The 23,101-nt window shown below is 38.0% G+C and overlaps 1 protein-coding gene across 1 annotated transcript in view; it reads left to right on the forward strand.

Annotated features, from left to right (window-relative positions):
* Positions 1–23,101, forward strand: part of MAN2A1 (mannosidase alpha class 2A member 1) — a 132,538-nt gene that overhangs the window by 102,896 nt on the left and 6,541 nt on the right. Inside the window, exons 19-20 of the mRNA XM_038170407.2 lie at positions 1,623–1,756; positions 16,669–16,863. Coding sequence (XP_038026335.2) covers positions 1,623–1,756; positions 16,669–16,863 — 329 coding nt within the window. The remainder of the gene's footprint in view (positions 1–1,622; positions 1,757–16,668; positions 16,864–23,101) is intronic.

Genomic DNA, 23,101 nt, shown 5'->3' on the forward strand with positions numbered 1-23,101 from the left:
TTGGAAGTCCCATTCAGTTCTCCTCTAATTGACTGCTGAGTGGTTTATCCTACATGCAATAAGGAAGACCACATCCAGATAGATGATATGCACCACTGTCATTTAGAAGTGGCTTTTCCTGCAGTCTGGTGGATAATTACTGGGGTAGCAGTGATCACTTAGGTCCCAAAGCCTACCAAAATACTTTTCTGTCATTTTAAGCCAGAAATTTTCCTATTTTTTATCTTTTGAACCAATTTGGAAATGTTTTTTTTTTTTTTTATCCAACTTCAATAGCAGTGATCATTTTGTTTGTTTGTTTGTTTTCTGTTCACAATCACCTTAAGCTTTCTTTTGTCACCCACCAATCATTCTAGCTTCTTGAAGAATGTTGAAAATGTGTTTAGGTAGTTTCAGAAAAAGTTTATCATAGATTTGTCCTTCTGACTGTGGATCTAGCTTTTTTTTTTTTTTTTCAGAGATTTACTATATTTGTCTTTCAGTCTGTGTTCATACTGTGTTCCACAAAATCCATCAATTCGAGGCACAATCCTAGCCTTATTCCATAGTACAAAATGGGGATTTTTGTTAGTCATTTCCACCCGAAATCTGACTTGGGTACACAAAATCTGTTTTGTTTGTTTCTTTGTTGTTTTGTTTTCTGTTACTTTTCTTGAGGAAAAGTAAGAAAAAGTATTTAGAAAAATTGGATAAGTATTTGAAGAATATTGGAGAAGTATAAAGGAGACTGCTTTGCTAAACAGCCTTTTATTGTAGCTGGAATTGTACAATTCTTGTTTAGGAAACAAGTGTCAGTCTTGCCATTTTATTTAGGAAACAAGTATATTTGTTTGAAGATTCAGTGTGCAAACACCATAACAGCCTTAATTACATGCCCTGGGCTGGTTTCCCTTTGGAGTTATAAACTTGAAAAGATGTGAACTTCATCTTCCATAAGGCTATTTATGATTTAACATCATGATAATTGAGCTATTCTGAATGGCAGTGCTACAGTTTGGAATAAGCTCAGAAATTCATACTCGGTTTTCATCTGGTGCAAAGTATTTTCCTTCTCCCACAAGTGGGAAAGAAAAAATCCAAGAAAGAGTGATTATCAGTATTTATTATTAATTTTACCTACTTGTTTTTTCTTCTGCCTCCAACTTTAAGATAAACAAGAAAAAAAAAAAAGGAAGAAATATATTTGTAATGTATTTGGGGTTTGCAATCTTTCATGCACATTTTTCTTAGATGAGGATAGTTACTTTACCAAAGTTCTCTCCATACAGCTGCAGCTACCTGGGGCGATTCTTCTCTTGAAGTTTGATGCTCCAAGCATACTTGTTACAAGAAATATTTAACAGTAGTAACTTATGCTAAATTTCAATGTAGATTTCTATGTTAAAAATTCACAGGACCTTCTTCTGAAAGGTATGCTAAAATTTTGGAAGGTTATAAACATCCAAAAGCATTAACTGTTTTCAAAATCAGTCCTAACAATATCGATTCATTATTAGTCTTTTGTGTGCAAGAGAAAAATTTGAATTTTTACAGTTTTATATTTTTGATTTTTTTTTTCCTTACATTTAATAGAAATCTAACATATTCCTATTACAAGTACAACTCTTATATTACTTTTTCAGGTCAGTTGGAAGTAATCATGGATCGTCGACTTATGCAGGATGACAACCGTGGCCTTGGACAAGGTGTCCAAGATAACAAGATTACAGCTAATGTCTTCCGACTTCTGCTGGAAAGAAGACATGGAACAGATGTGGTAAGAATCATTGTCTGGATTTTTCTGGCTAGTTAAGACATGAATGTTTATTTCTGTTTTAGAAGCAGTGAACTTAGTAAAGAAGTTATTCCACAAGCAGTGTAATTAAGAAAACATAGCTTCCTAAAGAGTTCTGTGAAATTGCTTGTACATTCTCAACATAAGGATTGCATCTTTCATTATTCCTCACACAAATGCCTGCATTGTTTCCCTTCTCACGCATCTACTTCCCATTTTTGTCACTTGGGTAAGAACTGGTATGTGTTTGGTAGGTTTTGGAGATTATATGTTTATTGATTGCATAACTAGGAAGCCAAGTAAAACAGGTAACTTGAGTTCACACTTCAGCATATCACTGAAGTACTATTGTGAAAGTCTCTTCTTTAAGTAAGTATTGGCTTTTTTATTTTTTTCTAGGAAGCTTATAAGAGATTCCTAATTGGTGAGAGTTATGGTTCATATCAGAGTTTATTGGAAGTGGGGAAAAAAGGTGAAAAATAATTTGGGATGAATAGGTGGAACAAGAAGACCAAGCTTAGCTTTTTTTTTCTTTTTTTTTTTAGGAAATAAGAATTAAGCAGAAATATGTAGATGCCAAACATTAAACCTTCTTATTTCATTACGATTTTGTGAAACTAGAGGCTATCTTGTTTAGATATAGCTCATCTTGTTTAGATATAGCTCATCTTGTTTAGATATAGCTCATCCTGTTTCACCCTTTTATATATTAATCTTTTGAGTTACTTGTCAGTTTTTTTCTCTGTTCTTTGCGTTTTTCTCTTTAATTTTTTCTCCTATCATTTGAAAAGGACAAAATGAGAAATACTTCTTCATACTGAGACAGTAGAATCGTGATGACAGCACCAAGCAGATTTTAAAATCACAACATGGCTAAAGATGAGCAGTTGTATACTAAGCTGCTAATGAATATGCAGATAAATTGGAATTAATTCTGTTTTATAATGGATATCATTAAGCACTGTGAGAGGATAATATCAAGCTTAAAGCTAATTTCCACTACTTAATGATTGACAGTTTTTTTCAGGTTGTACATGTCATTACGATTTTCTAGTTCTTCATCCTCTATAACGCAGGCAGCACATTAATGGCTGTTATCAGTGTGGTGTGGAAATATTTGAACCAGAAAGGAGCTAACTAAAGTCCTGGAAGCATTCTAGTTCTGACAGCAATGAGTGTTGCACAGGTTAATCTACCTTAGCAAAAAGAGACCTATAGGGAGATCTGTACTGCCACAATAAACTTTTTCCTTTTTTTTTTTTTGTACACAAGGTAGTTTGTATTGTATTAGATTAAAATGTGAAGCTGCTAAATTAGAGTCATCGGACATGGAAAGCTATGTTTACATAGCAGATAATATGGAACAACAGGAGCAGATCAAATCAGTTAGTGCCATGGCACATGCATCTACATCATAGAATCATAAAACACTTCAATAGATACTTCTAGAAGTCATCTTGTCCAGTCCCTGCTCAAAACAGAACTATTTCTGTATCAGCGTAGACTTCAAAACTATCCAAAGAACTAGTCAGTGATTCAAATTGTAATCTGATTCAAAGGTTAGAGCGTAATTTCCATAGACCTTTGGGGGAATTTTTGTTACTTTCCTACAGAAGAAAACTACCCCGTGCACACTCTGACTCCTCTGCAAACTAATGCAGTGGGTGGTTAAGTGTGGTTGACCAAAAGTGTCAAAAAAAAAAAAGCACAGCTGCTTCAGACCAAAATGTGCCTGTGGAAAGCAGTTTGAAGGTACCTCTACTGAAAGACAGGCAGAGTAAGCAACTCTGTTTAGGGCTACCTGGTTAGTGGAAGATGCACATTGCTTTTTGCATATATTTACCGTTTGCCTGGAATTCCAATCAGACATCTCCATGAGGTAACAAAGTATTTCCCTTTTTTTTTTTTTAAATCAGTCAGAGAGGTGCTATTGTTTCAACTGATGCAGCGTGCACTACCCACAGGAGCCAAACTCTTAAGCACGTTGATTTTGTTGGGTTTTTGTTTGTTTTAAGGAAATATGCAATATCTTTCTGGTGTTATATCTGGAATTCCCCTCTAGAGTGTTTTAGCTTTTTGTTTGTTGAAATTTATCTAAAGGTCTGTAATATTTTCTGATTCTTGTAACTTTCAGATTTGTTAACATAAGGAAGGAATAGTACTTCCCTTTCTCTCCATTTTGTGAAATATACAAACGCATTTTTAGTGCATGGCTACTTAGAAAGTAGTTGTTATGATAGTTTAATAATAGTCCTGTCAGAAAAAATTACAGAGAAATTGTATGCAGGTTATTTATGTGACGGACAGCAATGTGTGACTCATACACTGACCTTAATTTTGTTGTCAAGACCTGTTTTTTTTTTTACTTACTTAAGGAACAGTGAAAGGAAGAAGAGAATTTTGATCGCTTGTTATCTTTGCCAGTACAAGCGTTTCCCAAAGTGGATTCCAAAATATTTCATTCTGTGTTTTCTCAAAAACAGTTCTGATGAGTAGCTTTTCTGTTCTTTGGGAAACTTTTCCTTAGGAGGAGTGTGTATGAAGTGTAGGATATACACTTATTTACAATTAACTAAAATAAATGTGCATCACTTTAAGTTATGGCAAAATAAGCCAAAAGTTTCTTTTCCTTTGCATCTCCAAAATCTTTTTTTCCTTTCTCACCCCCAACCCTGAACAGTGTGTTTTAATGGCAGAGACAAGCCATGGTGAATGTGCTGAAGTGTAAACTTGATCTGTCCAGTTGGGTAGGCAGAGTTCTTAACAATTACTGTCACATTCAAGTAACCTGTATTCTATGAAGTCTCTAATCGTAGTAATTCCTGCGTTTTGGCTGTTGAATTTTAGCTTATCTCACCAGTAGTAAGTATTCATGCTCTGTACAAACAGCTTCAGGTTGATATAACTGATTCCACAACACACACCCTAACCTCCCACCCCAAATTTGGATAGTACAAAAGGTGTATTCACTGACAGTATTGCTCATTAAGTAAGTTACGTACATAGATAACAAGAGCTGTGCAGATACCACTTTGCTTTAGGTTACACTCACCTGATTTATTGACAACTTTGTCTCTCAGACCTCTGTTGATGTTACTACTGTTTGATACATCTCTAGATACTTTTTGTTCTCCTGCTAAATGTAACTAATTCTGCTTAAGTTCCTTTTCTCCTTGCAAGTATTGATTAGCTCTGTATATCTTTTTGACTTCTCTCCTAATATTCATTTATTTTTCATCAGATTATTCAGCAAGAATTAAAAGCATTTTAGGTTTAAATTCAAGGGATTATTATGTAGATGAAAATGACACTGAGCACAATTATCTCTACCTGTTTGTCAAAAAACCTAAATGCATCTTTGTTTTTGAACATACAGATTCTTTCTTTTACATTTGTTGTAAACTTAAGTAAAAATAAGCATTGGTACATTTTTTAACTCCATACCTCAGTATGTTATATTCATATAGGAAAATGAAGTACACATAATTTATAGGAAGAAGTAATATCTTTATTTCATCAATGACATAGCTGGAGAAAAAGATGCTATTTCAGGCACACGTATTCTTCCTCAGACTTTTGTTTCATATCTTGCCTTGATTTGCTTGATTTATATAACCAGATTTATAGTCCAGTCCCAAGCAAAGAGCCAGGATTCAATAGCTCACATAGCTGCTATGATTTGGGGGAGGCTGTTTAGAGAAACAGTGATACAGGCAGTTAATAAAATCACAAATATGTGGCAGTCAGATAATCAATTTCTCTGAAAATACATGCTTGATGATATAGCCATTTGTCTGATTATTGAGTTGTACTTGCCTCTTACATGGAGTGCATATTTATAATGCGTATGTGTATTTTGTGTTCTAGGTATACACTTTACTATGCATTGCTATACATTACTACACCCATAACAAATGTAACTGACTTGATATTTCAAAAAAAGCGGGAACTCTACTTCCATTTAGAAGCGTTTCCAAGCTCATGTTTGACAACTGTAGATAACTGCACATCCCTGGAGATGTTCAAGGTCATGTGGAATGGGGCCCTGTGCAACCTGATCCAGTGGGTGGTATCCCTGTCAATGGCAGGAGTGTTGGAACTAGAGGTTTTTTTAAGGTTCTCTCCATCCCAAGCAATTCTATGATATTTCAGTATCAATTTTAATAATGACTATTGTATTGAACTTGTCAAATATAAACAAAGACTTCAAAATTTGAGGCTTTTGAGATGATCATGGAAGAAACAAATAACATTTTCTGTGCATCCCTTTCATACCAGAACACAATGCATCCTCTTCTAGAGCCTTGCCTTGTAAATTTAGCTGTTTGGTGTTTTTATTGTTATTGATTTTATTAGTATACATACATATAGTGCTTTGTTTGAAGAGATATTCAGCTGTGTGCTAGTTCTTGACAGCCTTTCTTAAAATACTAAACTTAAATGATGATTATCTCTACGAAGTAGATGGTATTTTATTTCTTATGATGGAAGTTTGTGTCTGCAGTTCAACAACAGTGTTAACATTTATGTGCAAACACTATTTTTTTCAGGCTAACACCATCCTCATTTTTATGCCAGGGCATAACAGCTTAACAGCTTAATTGTTTCAAATACTGTTTCTTTCCTGACACTTAGAGGTGTTATAGAAGGATTCTAAATAAAGACTGATTTATCTCCAAGTTCTAGTCATCATCATACTGGCCAGAACTATAGGGAGTGAAAGTCCTCATCCTCCAACAGGGCAGCAGCCACTCGTAGCTGGCTCATTGTTAAAGAGGTAGCAGAGAGGATAGATAGCCTTTTTCTGATTTCTGGACTTACAGCTGTGCCTCATTTTTTGTACATACAGATGCAATGAGTTACATTATTTCCTTTGGGTGTTTTTATTTCTCTTCACTTGTGTGTACCCATCTGCCTACTCTGTTCAGAAGGACAATATTCTGCTTCATAGTATGCATAGTATTAAAGCTGTTTTTCCCACTAGCCCACATAATTGGACAAAGTGGAAGTGTAGGTCTTTTCAGCAGCTGCTCTGAGTTGGTGCAGTTAGAGCTCTTAAATCTAAATCTTGCTGTATCGCCTCTTCTAGAAAGACCTAGTAATTCCTTCTGAAAGCTTTGGTGGTAGGACAGAGTCCTTCATAAAGGAAGGAGAAAGTCTGTGAGTCGGTCTTCTTTTCCTTGTATTCTCAACTGAAATAACTATAGAGAGAGAATCCCCTTGCATACAGAACAAACAATTTATATTTTATATTTTCAAGTAATTTCTATTGGGGAAGCAAGAACTTCCCCATCAGCAGCAAATTTCCAATGCAAATATAGCCTTTCTGGAAAACAAAAATTAGGACATATCATGGGGTAACTTCTGTCTTGATCATCACTTTGGTGAGCTACTCCACCATTGAAGGAGAACCCCAGAAAAATTCTGATCTCTGTGTTCAACTGGGAGCATAAGGTCTTGCCAGTCAGTAGGAAACAAAATCTGGAACCATGTCCTTTCACATCTCTGGCATTGGTTATTTCTTTAGATTTTAAGTCCATCCTCCTTCCTCCTGCATCATTACTGGAAAACACAAACACTGTAAGAATAATGAGAAAAGAAGAAATCAAATTGGTTGGGAGAGTCTATAAATTTTATTTTTTTTCTTGAAAAAGGATGTCATGCTGCTTACCTGCTTTTGTGATCCCTTTCATATAGCTGTACTGATGTCCTGCATAGTTGTCAGCCTCTAAGTATGGTGGTGTGCTTATGGTCCCAGTGGCTAGTTACTTTGTCTGCTCCAGAAAATATATGTTTGTTCTCTATGGAGTGTGACTGACTATGGCATCTGACTAACGACTCAATTAAACATGAGGATCTGACAGTGATCAAAGGAGCAGCAATAAATGGAGCAACCCAAGGATTCTAACCAGGGAGGAAAGGAACACACTGAATTGGCTACACCTGAGACTGCCAAATGAGGACAATTGTTACTAGTGTGAAACCTGACAAGGTGACTCATCAGAAAACGCTTTATGAAGACTAGGGAGGTTATCTCCTAAAAGAATATGAGATACTTGTTATTGGGTTGTTCTGTGGAAAAGACATAGGAGGGGAGAGAGAATAATTGAAGGCAAGCAAATGTGGGAATACAGAGGGAAAAGGGAAATACAAGGATCTGTGCTTGGTCACTACAGTCTATCCTGATTCTTTTATTAGCTCACCAATTAGTTTGAGCTTGTAAGGGTAATTAAATAATTTCATGTCAGATTAGGAAAGTAGAATAAGAGGTCTACTTTTTAGTTATTGAAGAGAGAGGCCATGGGATTGAGGAATCAACAGAACCGTCTGATGGTTACTGGAAAGTCTCTTATGCATGCATGAGAACTGCTGGAAAACTTCAAACTGGCGTGTAGGGGGTTTGCACCTACAAGGAGGTGAAGTCTGATATGGTGAATGGTTAAGAAGCCTAAGATCCAAGCCTGGATATCAGCCAGACTTAAAGTCCACATTGACTATTGAGGCATCAGCAGTGTACTTGTGAATCGAGAAAGTGATGGTGTCTGACTAGCGAGCTTCAGACCTTGTCAGCTGTAGGGTAAAAGCAGGACCAGATTGTTCTGCTCATGTTTCTGAGTGCTCTGTGGGTGCTGGTAAAGGCTCTGCTCTCTTTTCATTTGTGTGGCCGGTCATATATGTGGTATGTGTGTGCCTACCGAGGATACATGCTATGCCTTGCTCCTGCCTGGACTGGAACACAGGACCACAGCAGTCTGCCACTTATCAAACTGGGATCAGAGGAGAACTCTGGTCTTAAAGACCCCCAAGTTTAATTCTATCAGACTGGGGAAGAGCAACTTCCATGGGTACAAAGTTCGTTGAATTTGATTATTTGTAGACATCACAGGGTTCCTCACCTGCAGTCTTAGTACCAGCTCTGTTGGTACAGAAACTTTGTGATGATTTTAGAGTTACCGTGAACCAACTTGCAGCCTTGTGGACAGTGCCTCAATTTTTATTTCCTTTATAATCAGCCTTCAGGGACCCCTGTCACCTTGTGTGGCACAAATATGTTCCTAGTGTAATAGCTTTCAACTCAATTGATGGAAAATATTACATTCTGAGAGATAAAAACATTGTATCAATTCTCGTCTGCTCAGTCCAGTCCTTTGCTGGTCAAAAAACTAAGCTATCAAAAAAAAAATGAAATCCACATCAAAATTCTCAAAAAAGTACTTGAAACACATCACCAAAAGAATTTATGCTTTGATATGCAAAACTGTAACATAACTGATGAATGTTTCATTGCTAACAAATATATATATATGTGTGTGTGTGTGTGCGTGCACTATTCAGACAGATCCAGTATTTATATTTTTCAGGATCTTTGTCCCCCAGGATTTCAGGAAATACTTTAATGCTCTACTATAGCAGAAAATAACCTGCACTAGTATTTTTGTTTATAGGCCTCATAAGATTTCAGGGTACCTGCCTGTTCAGTAGGCGCATTTGTGGCTGGTATTTCTGGTTGCAATTTATCTAGGTTTCCCTAAGAGTGTAATTCATTGTAGAAGACCTGCTTCTGCTTTTTTACAAAGCACTTGAAAATTGTTCTGCTGAGGAATCTTGTGCAGCTTCAAGTTCTTAAGTGTTCTGAATCCCCAAAGAAGATTTTCCTATTGCCTTATCTGGTTTCCAAACAATCTTGGTATATCCCCCTACAACCACTAGCCAGTTTGGAAGCTGATAGAAGTGATGAACAGTGTTTTATTTGACCTGCAGTTACGTTGGCCAAGCATGGCACTCTTGGTCACTGAAAAAAAAAATATATTTGCATCAGAAGAAAAAAAGATTTTTCTATTGTACTTCTTGCTTCTGAAAAGAGATGAATGTTTGGAGATGCATTGTACACTGAAGGAGATCTGAATATGTTTTTCACAAAGGGTTAATACAGAGCTGTGAATAATCCAACTGCTTTAGAAGGAGGATTGACATAAGCATTTTAACATGCAAGATTCTTTCTTTCAGTCTGCATTGGTGTCTAATTGCTATTTGTTCCACAGTGGGTTTAAACCCCATTATCTGATACCCTTCTTGCCATCTCAAAGGCATCAGTTTTTACAGGCACACTAAAATCCAGTTCCAGACAGAGACATCAAACAAAAGGGAATACCTATGCATCCATATCTGGAGGACTTTTTGGTGATCTCAGAACCTGCCAGAAACAACCATACTTTTTGCATTACAATGTACAACTTCAAATGAATTTTAAAAAAGTACATTGGATTTTTGCTTGATGAGGTAACGCCCAGGCAGTCTTGCATGTAAAGCCTACACACAAGTTGAAACAATTTAGTGCTATATATCATGAATTTGACTAATATTGTTCCCAAATAAAATCTGAATTTCTAAACATAGATTCATAGAATCATTAAGATTGGAAAAGCCCTCCAAGATCGTCTGGTCCAATCATCCCCCTCCCACCAACGTCACCCACTAAACCTTGTCCCTAAGCACCAGGTTCAACCCTTCCTGTAACACTCGTGGGGATGGTGACTCCACCACCTACCAAGGCAACTTGTTCCAATGCCAGACTACTCTTTTCAAGAAATTTCGCCTAATTTCCAACCTTAACCTCCCCTGGCGCAACTTGAGACCTCTAGTCCTATCATGTGTGAGAAGAGGCTGACCCCCAGCTCCCCACACCTTCCTTTCAGGCAGTTGCAGAGAGCAGTGAGGTCTCCCCTGAGCCTTCTCTTCTCCAGACTAAACATCCCCAGCTCCCTCAGTCCTCACAGGGCTTGTGTTCCAGGCCCTTCACCAGATTCGTAGCCCTTCTCTGGACACGCTCCAGGGTCTCGATATTTCTTGTAGTGAGGGGCCCAAAACTGAACATGGTACTTGAGTACTCCTGAAATAGAGAACCCTTTACAGAGTTAAGGATTCACGATGTTTGGTCTTGGGGAAGAATGTATGCATTTTAAAGGTAAGGCAGCTATCCTTACCTATTATGTGTTTTTGTTACATGTTTTAAGACTGCTTATTCACATAGTCAATGTTGTCTGTGATTATGTTTCACATTTATAAGCTGGCTACTGCAGTATCACCCACCCAGTTTCTTACATAGAAGCTGCATCTCAACAGACATACAGACAAATTGTCAGTCTTTGAATTGCACAGGAAGAAACAAATTCTTCTTTCTGTGTTTGTCTTTGGAGGCTGACCATATCAGTTGCTGTCAGTTGCTACATTATGATTGAGAGAGATTTAATAACACTGCCTGTGTCTATTTTGGGACTAGAAATGCTCTGAAGAGTCTTTTTACTTCACAGATTAGATTTTCCAGTCTAAAAGCATTCTTCTTCTGCCAGTGGTGGATTTTATGAATTTGTAAAAGAGAAAGTTGATTAAAAAAAAACACACAACATGAGAGTAAGAGACTTTTCTACCAGGAATAGTCCAGATGTTTTGGTATCAGACTCTTTTGATCTTCATCCTTTGATTTAGCAGGCCCAGAACTGCATCTGTTCCCAGATTTTGTCTGAATGTACTGAGATCCAAAGTCAGCATCCACTTTTCAGCATGTTTCATGAAACTGTTTGGATGCTGGTTGTTTTGGAGTAGTAAGCAAGTTTCCTTCCAGATTTGGGCAGTTGTACTTGACAGAGAAAAATCTAGAAGAGGACTAAATAGTCAAGATTTGTGATTTGATATTCCATCTGCCCCAGTTTGCTTTCCTTATTTTTTAAGACTTCTTGCCTGTGTTGAGAAGTTAATTGTTTCTCTGTCAGCATCAACTGAAGCCCAATTATCAACTGTATCAGCTTTACTTTATTCTCTACAGTGTCTTCCATTCTTTCTTCCATTCAATTACTAAAGGATTTCTGAAGAGTCTAATTAATGTTTTTCCCCTCTAATTAAGGACCCCACTTCCTTAGTTTAAGCTCTTAACAGAAAACCCTTTGAGTCTTTTCTTAATAAGTTCCATCTTTGTTTTATTGATAGAATAGCTCTTGTCTTCCATAAGGACACTCTTTATAGATGAGGCCATTTTTAGAACTTGTTGCTGGCTGTTACCTAAGGTTCTATTGGACTCTGTGTGTGTGTGGTTTCTTTTTCTCTTTTGTCTCTAAAAATAAAATTCAGAATTATTTGGCTTACTTCTGATGAGAAAGAAGGGTCCTTGGGATTTGTATTCATTATTACTCAGTCACTGGGGGGGCTATATTTCAGAGCAGACTGTTTCTAATTGGATAACTGTATATGCATGTGCTACAAGGTAGTTTAGAAAGGCAGTGTTTACTTTGATTAGAGCTCATTAAGCCAGCACTCAGCTATATCAGTGGCATTTGTCAGAATCTTGCCAATACATAATGTTTGTAAAGCTGCCAGTGGAGCTCCATTCACACTTTGAGTGTTAAACACAGTCATTGAAGTTGAGGAAACAATGCCACTTTTGAGAGCAGTACTTTAATTAGATGGAGACTGTGGGACTTTTACGTAGTATTAGCAGGGTACTGCTGAAAGCTACCCAGGTTGTGAATGTAGATACAGAGTAACTGTTCTTCCAAATCTGTTGTGTTTACATGAAGAACCTTATTTTCTCTGGCTTTCCTCAGGGCATTGAGTTTTGTATCAATTTATTAAGAGGACAAAGGCATACTCCGATCCTTTTATGACTGTGATGCATATAGGAGGGGAACAGGCTTTGAAGTGTTCCTTCTGGAACTTTTGTAATAGCACTGTCTTGACAATGTTCGTAAAACCCCTTTTCTTTATTTAGTCTCCTGGCAGCTTTTGATACCTGCTTTACTCTCCATTCCTATTGCTAATACAGACATAGATTCACTGAATTACCTCCCCTGGGAAGAGATGACTGCACTTGTTCTGTTGGTGCTTACTGTCATTCCAGATGTGGGAATACAAGATTCGTGATAAAAATCTCCATTTTAGTGCAGCTTTTAAAAGTTTGAATTTTGGATAATGCTCAAGTTGAATGTTTATGACTGTGATAAAATAAGTAAACACAGCAGGAACAAAGATCAGACAAGTTGATTCAGCTCTAGTTCTAGCATTTGCCAGAGTACTTCAAGACTGTGTTTCCCTAAAATCATCAGTTGAAGAATCTGGAAAGATAGGAGCCACTCTTTATGGTTTTGTTAAGGGTTTTCTGACAACTTTTTCCCTTTGCCCACTGGCAGTTAATGATTCTCTCCCACACACATTCTTCCTGAAGGTTTTCGGTTCCTTTCCTCCCATCTTTCCTGGTTTCTCAACTGCTACTTACATTGCCGCATTTTTATCGTAAAAATACCTTTCTTATTTACATTACTTCTGTTAGCCTTAGAGCAGGCCTTGAAGGATTCTGTCCTAGAAGATTGTCCTGCCCTATCTTTTAGAATTAGAATAGTTCAACTGGAAGAAGCCTACAGAGATTGAGTCCTACTGCCTGACCACTTCAGGGCCAAACAAAGGATAAAACATATTAATCAGGGCATTGTCCAAATGCCTCTTGGACACTGAAAGGCATGGGGCATCAATGACCTTGCTTGGAAGCCTGTTCCGGTGTTTCACCACCCTCATAGTAAAGACATTTTTCCTAGTGTCCAGTCTGAACCTCTTCTGGCACAGCTTTGTGCCATTACCATGTGTTTTGTCCTTATGTTACTGGGGGAAGAGACCGGCACCTCCTTCGCCACTTCCCCTCCTCAGGAGGTTGTACAGACCATGACATCTTCTCTGAGCCTTTTTTTTTTTTTTTTTCCACCAAACTAGATAACCCGAGTACCTTTAGCTTCTTCTCCTAGGACATGACTTCCAGCCTCTTTACCAGCTTTGCTGCTGCCCTCTATACACTTTCCAAGTACCTTGAGATCCTTTTCACATTGTGGAGCCCAGAACTGCACACAGTATTCAAGGTGAGGCTGTACCAATGCTAAATATAGTGGGAGCATCACCGCTTTTGACTGGCTGGTGATGCTGTGTTTAACACACCCTACAATGTGGTTTGCCCTCTTGGCTGCCAGGGCACACTGCTGGCCATGCCAAGCCCGCTGTCACCAGCACCCCCAGGCCCCTTTCTGCTGAGCTGCTCTCCAGCCATTTGTCTCCTAGTACTTGTGTCCAGCATTACTGTATCCCAGGTGCAGTGTCTGACATTTTCCTGTGTTGAAATTAATGTCATTGGTATCTGTCCAATGCTCCAATGTATCTAGATCCCTTTGCAATGCCTCTTGTCCCTCAAGAGGGTCAACTTCTAGCCATGGCTGAGAACTCATCTAAAACTTTGAGCATTTTCTTACTTTTATGTCAGCTAATGCACAGATTTGTCTCCCATTTTTTTTTCCTGTGCTCCTGATCTCTGGGATTTGTGAAAGATCTTGACTCGTGGATGTCATGCTTGTGTTAACATATAAGATATTTTTCTATACATGGAGCAGAAGATTTCAGAAAGCTCTCACTTCTGTTCATCTCAAATGACCTTGGTGGCATTTTCTGAGGAACATCTGCTTCTGAAATTCAGGGCATCTAAATGAGTTCTGTTTGTTTTTGCCAAGTGCTGTACTTCCAGTTGTAAAGTTGGAGCTAGCAGAATGATTTTCAAGTCACTGTTCCATTAGTGAACTGTAGCCCTTCTCCAGGTAAGTATGTGGGATGTCTTACAGTAAGAATTTGCATGTAGGTAAAACATGTAAAAGGAGAGAAAAATAAGTTGTTTTTGTGAAGGCTTACCATTCTTCCTCTTTCCAACTTTTGAGTCCCTTATAGCTGAAAAATCTAGAGTTAAGGAGACCATTGGTGCATATGGGGCATGCTGCTTTTTGACACGTTTGTAGTGTATGTTAGGTAGTGGTCAAAAGCAGGGAAGGGAATGGATAAACCTGAATTCTAGCAGGATCTCTGATCTCAAATGCTTTGGAGTATGCATGCCCACAGGTCAAAAATGCACATAAGGAACTAATCTTAAGTAATGGTGGTTGCTGGATGGTCATTTTCTCTTCTGCTGTTTCTCGGGTACTGTACCTGGAATTAGGAACCAGCTGCAAGAGCTCTGGATAGTAGGACGAATATATTATTTGACTGATTCAGATGCAAGTAATCAGCTTCTTTTACAGAAGAAAAATGTTTGAAGAATAATAAGAAAACCGATGATAGAATAATATGACCTACTTTAGCACATAAATGGCAACAGAGCAAACAGTCAGTGTTCCTTTTGGGGTCAAACAGTGAACTCTTCTTTAAAAAAACATGTATATGCATGTTTCCTTGTGGTTAGGGAATTCATGCAGTCATTTGAACTAAGACAGCTTTAGCTGTATTTAAAGCAAGCTTGCTCATATTTTAATGGGAAAGGGGAGAATAATGACAAGAATGTTTGCCAGAGATGCTGAACTATTTAAGGTAATAGAAAAAAATCAAGGCTAACGGTGGAATTGGAAAAGGACTTCAAACTGATTAAGCATGCGGTAAAATGGCAGATGAAGTCAATGTAGATAAATGTGTGCAGTGATGCACATGAGGGAGCAATCCTCCACAACTATTAGCTATTGCCATTTTTGGAATGGAATTTGGGATCATGATAAATCTATAACAATATTAGCCTCAGTGCTTAGTAGCTGCATAAGAGGCTGACACTGTTAGTCATTACTGAGAAAAGAACCAAGAACAAAGCAGAGATTACCCAGTTACATCAACTCAGCTCTGGCATATGTTAAATTGCTACACTGTCAGATGCATTTAATGCTTGTGCAAAGGTATAAATAAATATGCATGCACACCTCAAAACAGGAATTACTATTATGGTTGTTCATTACAAACTGATAAATACTTCCCCCCCCCTTTGCTTTAAGTGTCTCCCATTTATTATTTCCATGTTTTCAACCCACCATAAAATGCAAATTTAAGATCACAAAGTTTAGGATGCTGTATTGTCGGTAAACTTTCTTCAGAGTTTTCACTAAAAATCACCTAACTACAAATAAGTAGGGATTTGTCTGATGAAGTATGTGAAGAAAAATAAGTGCAAAAGCAATTTTTCACGTTCCTACCTTGTTTTTCCTAACATTCTAAAACTGAAAGTGCCTTGTAAAGTTTTGTTGTTTTCTTTTCTGGCTTTTGTAAAGCTTTGAATTACTGCTGTGAACGTGAGGAATTAATCGTTTCAGGGCTTGTGACACAGTTTCTGCAGCCGTGTTCGAAGCACTCCAAGTAAAACTTCGTAAAAACTGTGGACGGAGTCCTTTCACTTCCTGCTGGTGTGATGCTGAAATGAAACTGCTGAATGTGAATTCTTTTTTATTGCCACCAAGGCAAAGATAATAGTTGCAACACTCCACAACAACCCTCCCTATTCCCTCTCTCCCCCCCCCCCCCCCCCAAAAAAAAAAAAGGGGGTGGGGGGAGGAAGGGGGGATGTAGTTTTTTCTTTTTTTGATCTAAAAAGAAAGGGAGAGGTAGGATACAGGTTAGATGAATCTGAAAAAGGAAGAAAAAATAAGAAATATAGGATAGAAAAATAATGTAATAAAAGAAGCCTGCAGAAGACTAGCTTGCTGTCAGTATTCAGGTAAATACTGGAACATATAGAGCAAGTTACTAGAGTAGTAACTTGCTTGTTTCGCTAAACTGTGTTGTTTATGCGAGAGCTAACTTGAAAGACTGCACAATTGTGTAAAAAGAGATACCTTAATTATCATTTTGAAAGATGTACTAATACTTGTAAATCATGAGGGTTTCCTAATATTAGAAAAAAGAGAATTTGTGTATAATCAGAAATTTCCAAAAGTAATTAAACAGATAATCTATAAAATTTTCTATTAAATTAGTGGATTCATATGTAAAGGAAAGTATTTAGAATTTTAGACATGTTGGTATAGTAACTTGATCTTGAAAATATTTTGTCTTGTGTTTTGCAGAATGAAGAGAAGGCATCAGTCAGTTTTCCCTCACTTCTTAGCCATATGACTTCGTCTTTCTTAAATCATCCTGTAATTGTGATGACAACATATGCAGATTCAGGTGTCCCGGAGATGCTGAATACTTTTTCTCCACTCATGTCATCTATGCCTTGTGACATTCATATAGTTAATCTGAGGACAATCCAGTCAAAGGTAAGGTCAAAAGGATCTTTTAACAAGCAAACTTTTTAATATAGTCCAATCAAATACTTTATTCTAGGAAAGTAATTTATAAATTTCTTATTTGATAAATTGTATAGTAATTACTAGTTTTTCTTAAGGTTATTAAACTTTGGGTACAATCATTTTTGCTTTTAATAAAGCATGTTGTTTAAAATCCCTCTGATTCCATTTGGTAGGCTTAACAAAAAATAGCCATATTATAGCACCCACTGGAATAAATTCTTACAGTATTTTTAAGCTTCGGTATAAGACCTATTTTAATTATGCTAACAACAGCTTATATTCTATAGTTCCTGTGAAACTGTTCTCTGGTATGTCTAAAAATCAAATCCAAACCTGTTCCATATCTTTTTGCTGTTGTTGTTTTTGTTTTTCTCTGCAAAAGAACTTACACAATTGTAAACATCATATGTAATTTTTCTGTTTGATAAGCCACAGAGGAAGTGCTTTGTCCCTCCTACTTCCACCAGGCCTTGTAAAAATTCTTTTCAGCTTTTTCAACACCTTTTAAAATGTGGGCGTCTAAACTTCACACTGTATCTCAGTATTTCTCACCAGTGGTGTTACCTTAGATGAAATCCCTTTTTAATTCTGCCACACTTAGATACTTACAGACTACAGTTGTCCCTGCTCCCTTGGAGCCTCTATGGTGGCTGAGGTAAAACTGCTCATCAATAATGACCTCAAATCATATTCAGAATATTTGCAAAACTTTCCATTAATTACTGTAAATGTATCAGTTACGCAGTTCATCATTTTCATTTTCATTCTTTATTTTAGAACTTAAACAATCAGTTCACTTCTCACACTTTGTTAGTAGTTCAATGTCATATGAACTCCTTCAGCTATGACTGTTTCTTATTTTGAATTTCAAAGTGAACTAACTCTTGATTCTGTGGGTCTTATGTCTTTGAAGAGTTAGGAAGAAGCTTCATACTGAATTAAATCGTTATGTGAAGTGTATGTTCCACACTTTGCTGTAAAATCTTTTCATTTTCCTCAGCCAGTTCAGCACTGCCTTTTTTCTTCAGCACATCAGGTCTGGTACAGACCTTCATGAACATGACAACTTTTCCATTTTGGGGCCTAAATTTCTTCCCCATGTTTGTATAATTTGGTAATGAAACCCGTGAAATGGAAGACTGGCTCTGCATCAACCATTTTGTTCAATATTACTCATAGATGAATTTTACTACTTTATCTGTGCTATTCCAGCCATATTATCCCAGTTGGCAGAAGATTTTTAGAGGCTATGCTTTTTCCCTGTCCACCACAGTGTAGTTCAATGGTTACTTGACTGACAGCTCCCAAGTTCACAGCATTATGCTGTGCACTTCAAAGTGAAAATTATTAGTATTCATAAGATACAGGCACTATCATTATAGGTACGGAACAGTTCTTCCCCACAGCGGAAATGGTACTATGCTATGCAAAGAATGTCTTGCATGCCAAAAGGACCTTTTTAGTTTCCTCCTCGCTTTCTGCTTCCTTTTCCCATCTTCCAAGAATCTGAATGACGAATGCCATAATTCTGGCTAATTGATGCAGTGCAATTTTTTCCAGAATTTAGATTATTTATATATTGCTTTAGCTGTTGAGTCATAGAATCAGAGAATCATTTAGGTTGGAAAAGACTTCAAGGTCATCAAGTCCAACCATCATATCACTCTAGAAGTCCACTTATAAACCATGTTCCTAAGTGCCACACACACATGTTTCTAGAATACCTCCAGGGATGGTGACTCCACCACCACCCTTGGCAGCCTGTTCTAATAACTAACCACCCTCTCCGTAAAGAAATTCTTCCTCCCCTGGCACAAGTTGAGTCAGTTGCCTCATGTCCTATCACTTTTCACCTGAGAAAAGAGACTGACACCCTCCCCGCTTCAACCTCCTGTCAGGTAGTTATAGAGAGAGCAATGAGGTCTCCCCTCAGTCTCCTCAAGACTAAGCAGTCCCAGTTCCCTCACCTCATGCATCTTGTTCTCTAGTCCCTTCACCAGCTTTGTAGGTCTCCTCTACACACCCTCCGGCACCTCGATGTGCTTCTTGTAGTGAGGGGCCCAAAACTGAACACAGCACTCGAGGTACAGGGGACTAAACCCTTCCCTAGTCCCACTGGCCACACAATTTGTGATGTAGGCCAGGATGCCATTGGCCTTCTTGGCCACCTGGACACACAGCTGGCTCGTGTTCAGCTGGCTGTCGGCCAGCACCCCCAGGTCCTTTTCTGCTGGGCAACTTTCCAGATGCTCTTGCCTGAGCCTGTACTGCTGCATGGGGTTGTTACGAGGCACCTGGCATTTAGCTTTGTTGAATGTCGTGTAATTGGCCGTGGCCCCTCGGTGCAGCCTATCCAGATCCTTCTGCAAAGTCTTCTTGCCCTGAAGTCTATCAATATTCCCACCCAACGTGGTGTGTTTGGCAAGCTTACTGAGGGTACACTTGATCGTCTCACCAAGATTGTTGATAAAATATTAAAGAGAACCGGCCCCAGTCCTGGGGAACATCACTTGTGACTGGATGCTAACAGGATTTAACTGCATTAACAATGACCCTTTGAGCCCAGCCACTATTTTTTTTTTTTTTTTTTTTTACCAACTAGACAGTTCATCCTTCCAAGCCATGAGTAGTCCTTTTCTGTAGGAGAAGGCTGTGATTCTGTAGGAGAAGGCTTTGACATTTGCCAGCCTCCAGTCATCTGGGACCTTTCTTGTTAGCCAGCACTGACGGTAAATTTTTGAAAGTGACTCAGCAAACACTTCTGCCAGCTCCTTCAGTACCCTTGAGTGGATCCCCTCTGGCCCTATAGATTTTTGGGTATCCAAATGGTGTAGTAGGTCGCTAGCCATTTCCACCAGGCTCACAAGGTCTTAATTGTGCTCCCTGTCTCTGACTTCCAGCACAGTGGGCTAGGTACCCTGAGAAGAAGTGGACTTTCTAAGAAAAACTGAGGCAAAAAAGGCATTAAGTACCTCAGCTCTTGTCACTATGTTTTCCCCCACACTGAATAAAGGATGGAGATTCTCCTTAAACCCCCCCCCCCTTTTTTTTTGTTTCTATCTTTATAAAAACATTTTTTTAATTGTCTTTCGGTGTAGTAGCCAAGGTAAACTCTAGCTGTCATTGTCCCTTTGAATTGACATCCCTGCAGAACATCTGTGATCAAGGGCTGAGAACTCCATCATCTCATGATCCCTGTTTCCAAGGTGGCCTCCAACCATCACCCACAAGGCCTTTGCTATGGACAAACAACAGTTCAAGTGGGGCACCTTCCCTAGTTTGTTCCCTCTCTACCTGTGTCAGGAAGCAATCCTCTGCACATCCTAGGAATCTCCATTTGCTACTTCTCTGCCATACTGTATTTCCAGTAAATGTCAAGGAAGTTGAAGTCTCTCATGAGAATGACTGCTAGCAATTGCAATACTTCTATATCCTTACAGGATGTTTCTTATGCTTCTTCATCCTGGTCTGTAGCACACTCCTACCACAGTATCTCCCATGTTGGCTGTTCCCTGACTTACCCAGAGACACTCAGCCTTTTCATCACCGTAACTAAGCTCCACGGAGTCCAAACCTTCCTCAATGCAGAGGGCTATCCCACCTCCTCTTCTTTCTGGCATATCTCTCCTGAAGAGTCTGAAGCTATCCATCACCGTGCTTCAGTTGTGTGAGCCATCCTGCCATGCCTCTATCATGAAGTCTATGATATCACAGCCCTGAGACTGGGCTAAAAATTCCAGTTCCCCCTGCTTATTTCCCATGCTACGGGCATTTGCTCAGAGGCATTTAAGTTGAGTCCCTGATAAAACTCACGTGGCTGGCATTCCTTTGTGTTGCTCTTCAGGAGTTCTTCCTGTTCCTTTTGCTATCCCTGAGCAGCCATTGCTAATGCTGACATCAACGTTACCCTTCCCCAGAAACTTCAGTTTAAAATTTTTTTCACCAGATTGGCAGGTCTCTTTCTCTCCTCAGACAGAGCTCCCCATCATCTCCCAGTAGATGAGGTTTCTCAAGCTCCAAGACCTGCCCCTCCACTCCCCCACATGCGACTGCCCACTTGAAACTGATTTTTAAGAAGTGATATTACAATTTCACATAAAGGGGTACCAAAACAAAAGTATTAGTATTTAAGGTAGAAGTTAGAATGCATGAAAATGCATTAAAGCGTAAATGAGAAAAAGGGAATTTCTAGTTTTCTGCTCCTCTCAGAGGGGGAAAAAAATGCTATTGTTTTAAGATACATGATCCTGTCATGGAAGAGTCCAATGTCTTATTGTTTGTTTGTCAAAGATTTTGCCTACTGTAAGTAGACAGGACCTCAAGATTTAAAAACTGATTGCATTTGTCCATTTATACTGAATATAAGTGCATATTTTTGTCATGTTATTTGAACTTTGTGATGCATGCCTGTTAGCTTACAGTAATCAGATAAAAAATGTTTAAATGTTTTTTTCTCTCTCATCCAAATTTTAGCAGCATTGCCTTGGGATATTGTTTATAAGGAAGCTTAGGATTTTTAATTTTTTTTTTCCTGCTAGCAGCCTGATATGAGGATAGCATTTTACTTCTCAGAGATCAAAATCAAATCAAGCTTTGACAGCTCTTCCAAGAAAGGCAGTCAGAGATTTGATAGTATGGTAGTTAGGGAATTTTTGTCTTCATAACAATGTGAAGCTTCACAAGACTAAAGATATTCCTGTTTGCTAAAATTTGAGAAATTTGTTACAGGTTTTCATGCAGATGGCATAGTCATGTTTAGAAGGTATATGTGACATAAATTGGGTTCATCCTTGCTCAGATGTTCCCTTAGGCGTTCATAGATCTAATATAATTTACCTAGCGATGATAGTAGAAGAGATAAGTTATAGTAGATGTGGAGACTGGCAGTTTGCTCAGTCTTAAGACAGATTAGCACAGCTTAGGTGTGTTGTTTGCTTCTTCTTTTTAACTTTTTTTGTTTACACTTGGATGCTATCTGCATGTTAAAGTCCTGGGAAATCTAAAAGGTTGTCTGCTATACCATAGGTGTTTATACTTGGCAGAACTCACTTTCTGAAGGTGTCATTAATTGTTTATTACCTTTGTGTTGTAAACATTTTTAATCTTAATTAAGATAATATTTAATTTTAAAAACTTAAGAGATGAAATATTCATGCCATCATTTGAAATGCATTTGTTATGCAGATGACAAAAAGGTAATTCTACAGGATATAGAGAAAGTGTTGATATTCATTACTCTCTTGTCATTTTTAACATCAATTTACCCCATAGGAAGTCAAGCTTTTGCAGCATGAATTTTAATATTTCTCTAATCCGATGTTTAGGCAGATAATAATACTTTGTGTGCATAAAAATGTCTACTTTTAAGTGCAAACGTTTTGCCACATCAGTGACAGTGAAGAAGTTGGGAATCAGAGTTGGAGACTGAAAATAATTTTTTTTGGCATTATTATTATTAACTTAATATAGGAAGTTCCAATAAACAATATAAGAACTTTTTCAACTACCAAGGATATATTACACATATTAAATCTATTTAAATTGTCTGACTGTAGATACCATACATTAATTAAGAACAGGATTTTAGGTGGTTATAAGTAAGCTATTTATGAAAATCTTATCAAACTGAGATTTGTTCAGGCTTTGTAAACTATGCAAATGTTTTACTGCAAAATATCTAATTTCAAGTCCAAATAACATGAGTAAATTTTTGCTATTTTAAATGGAAATTTCCTTAGAAGACACTTAAGTTCATCAGTTTTCCATTTTTTATCATCTGAATGAGTATTTGGTAATGTGAATTTGTTGTACTGTGAAGCAGTGACGTACTGTGGTTTAAAGAAGCTGGTTCGGGCTGTTCTGAGATGTACTTTATTAGGAGAAACTTGTTTGGAACTGAAGCCTTAATCTAATGATACCTTTTGTTTGTTACACCTCCAAGAGTTAAAAATCAAAAAAAGAATAATCATAGAGTCATAGAATGATTTGGATTGGAAGGGACCTTCAAGACCATCCAGTTCCAAACCCCTGCCATGGGCAGGGACACCTCCCACCAGACCAGGTTGCCCAAAGCCCCATCTAACCTGGCCTTGAGCACCTCCAGGGATGGAGCATCCGCAGCTTCTCTGGGCAACCTGTGCCAGTGCCTCACCACCCTTACAGTGAAGAATTTCTTCCTAGTATCTAATCTAAATCTACCCTATTT

Source organism: Anas platyrhynchos, chromosome Z (assembly GCF_047663525.1).
Source record: "Anas platyrhynchos isolate ZD024472 breed Pekin duck chromosome Z, IASCAAS_PekinDuck_T2T, whole genome shotgun sequence".
Taxonomy (NCBI): domain Eukaryota; kingdom Metazoa; phylum Chordata; class Aves; order Anseriformes; family Anatidae; genus Anas; species Anas platyrhynchos.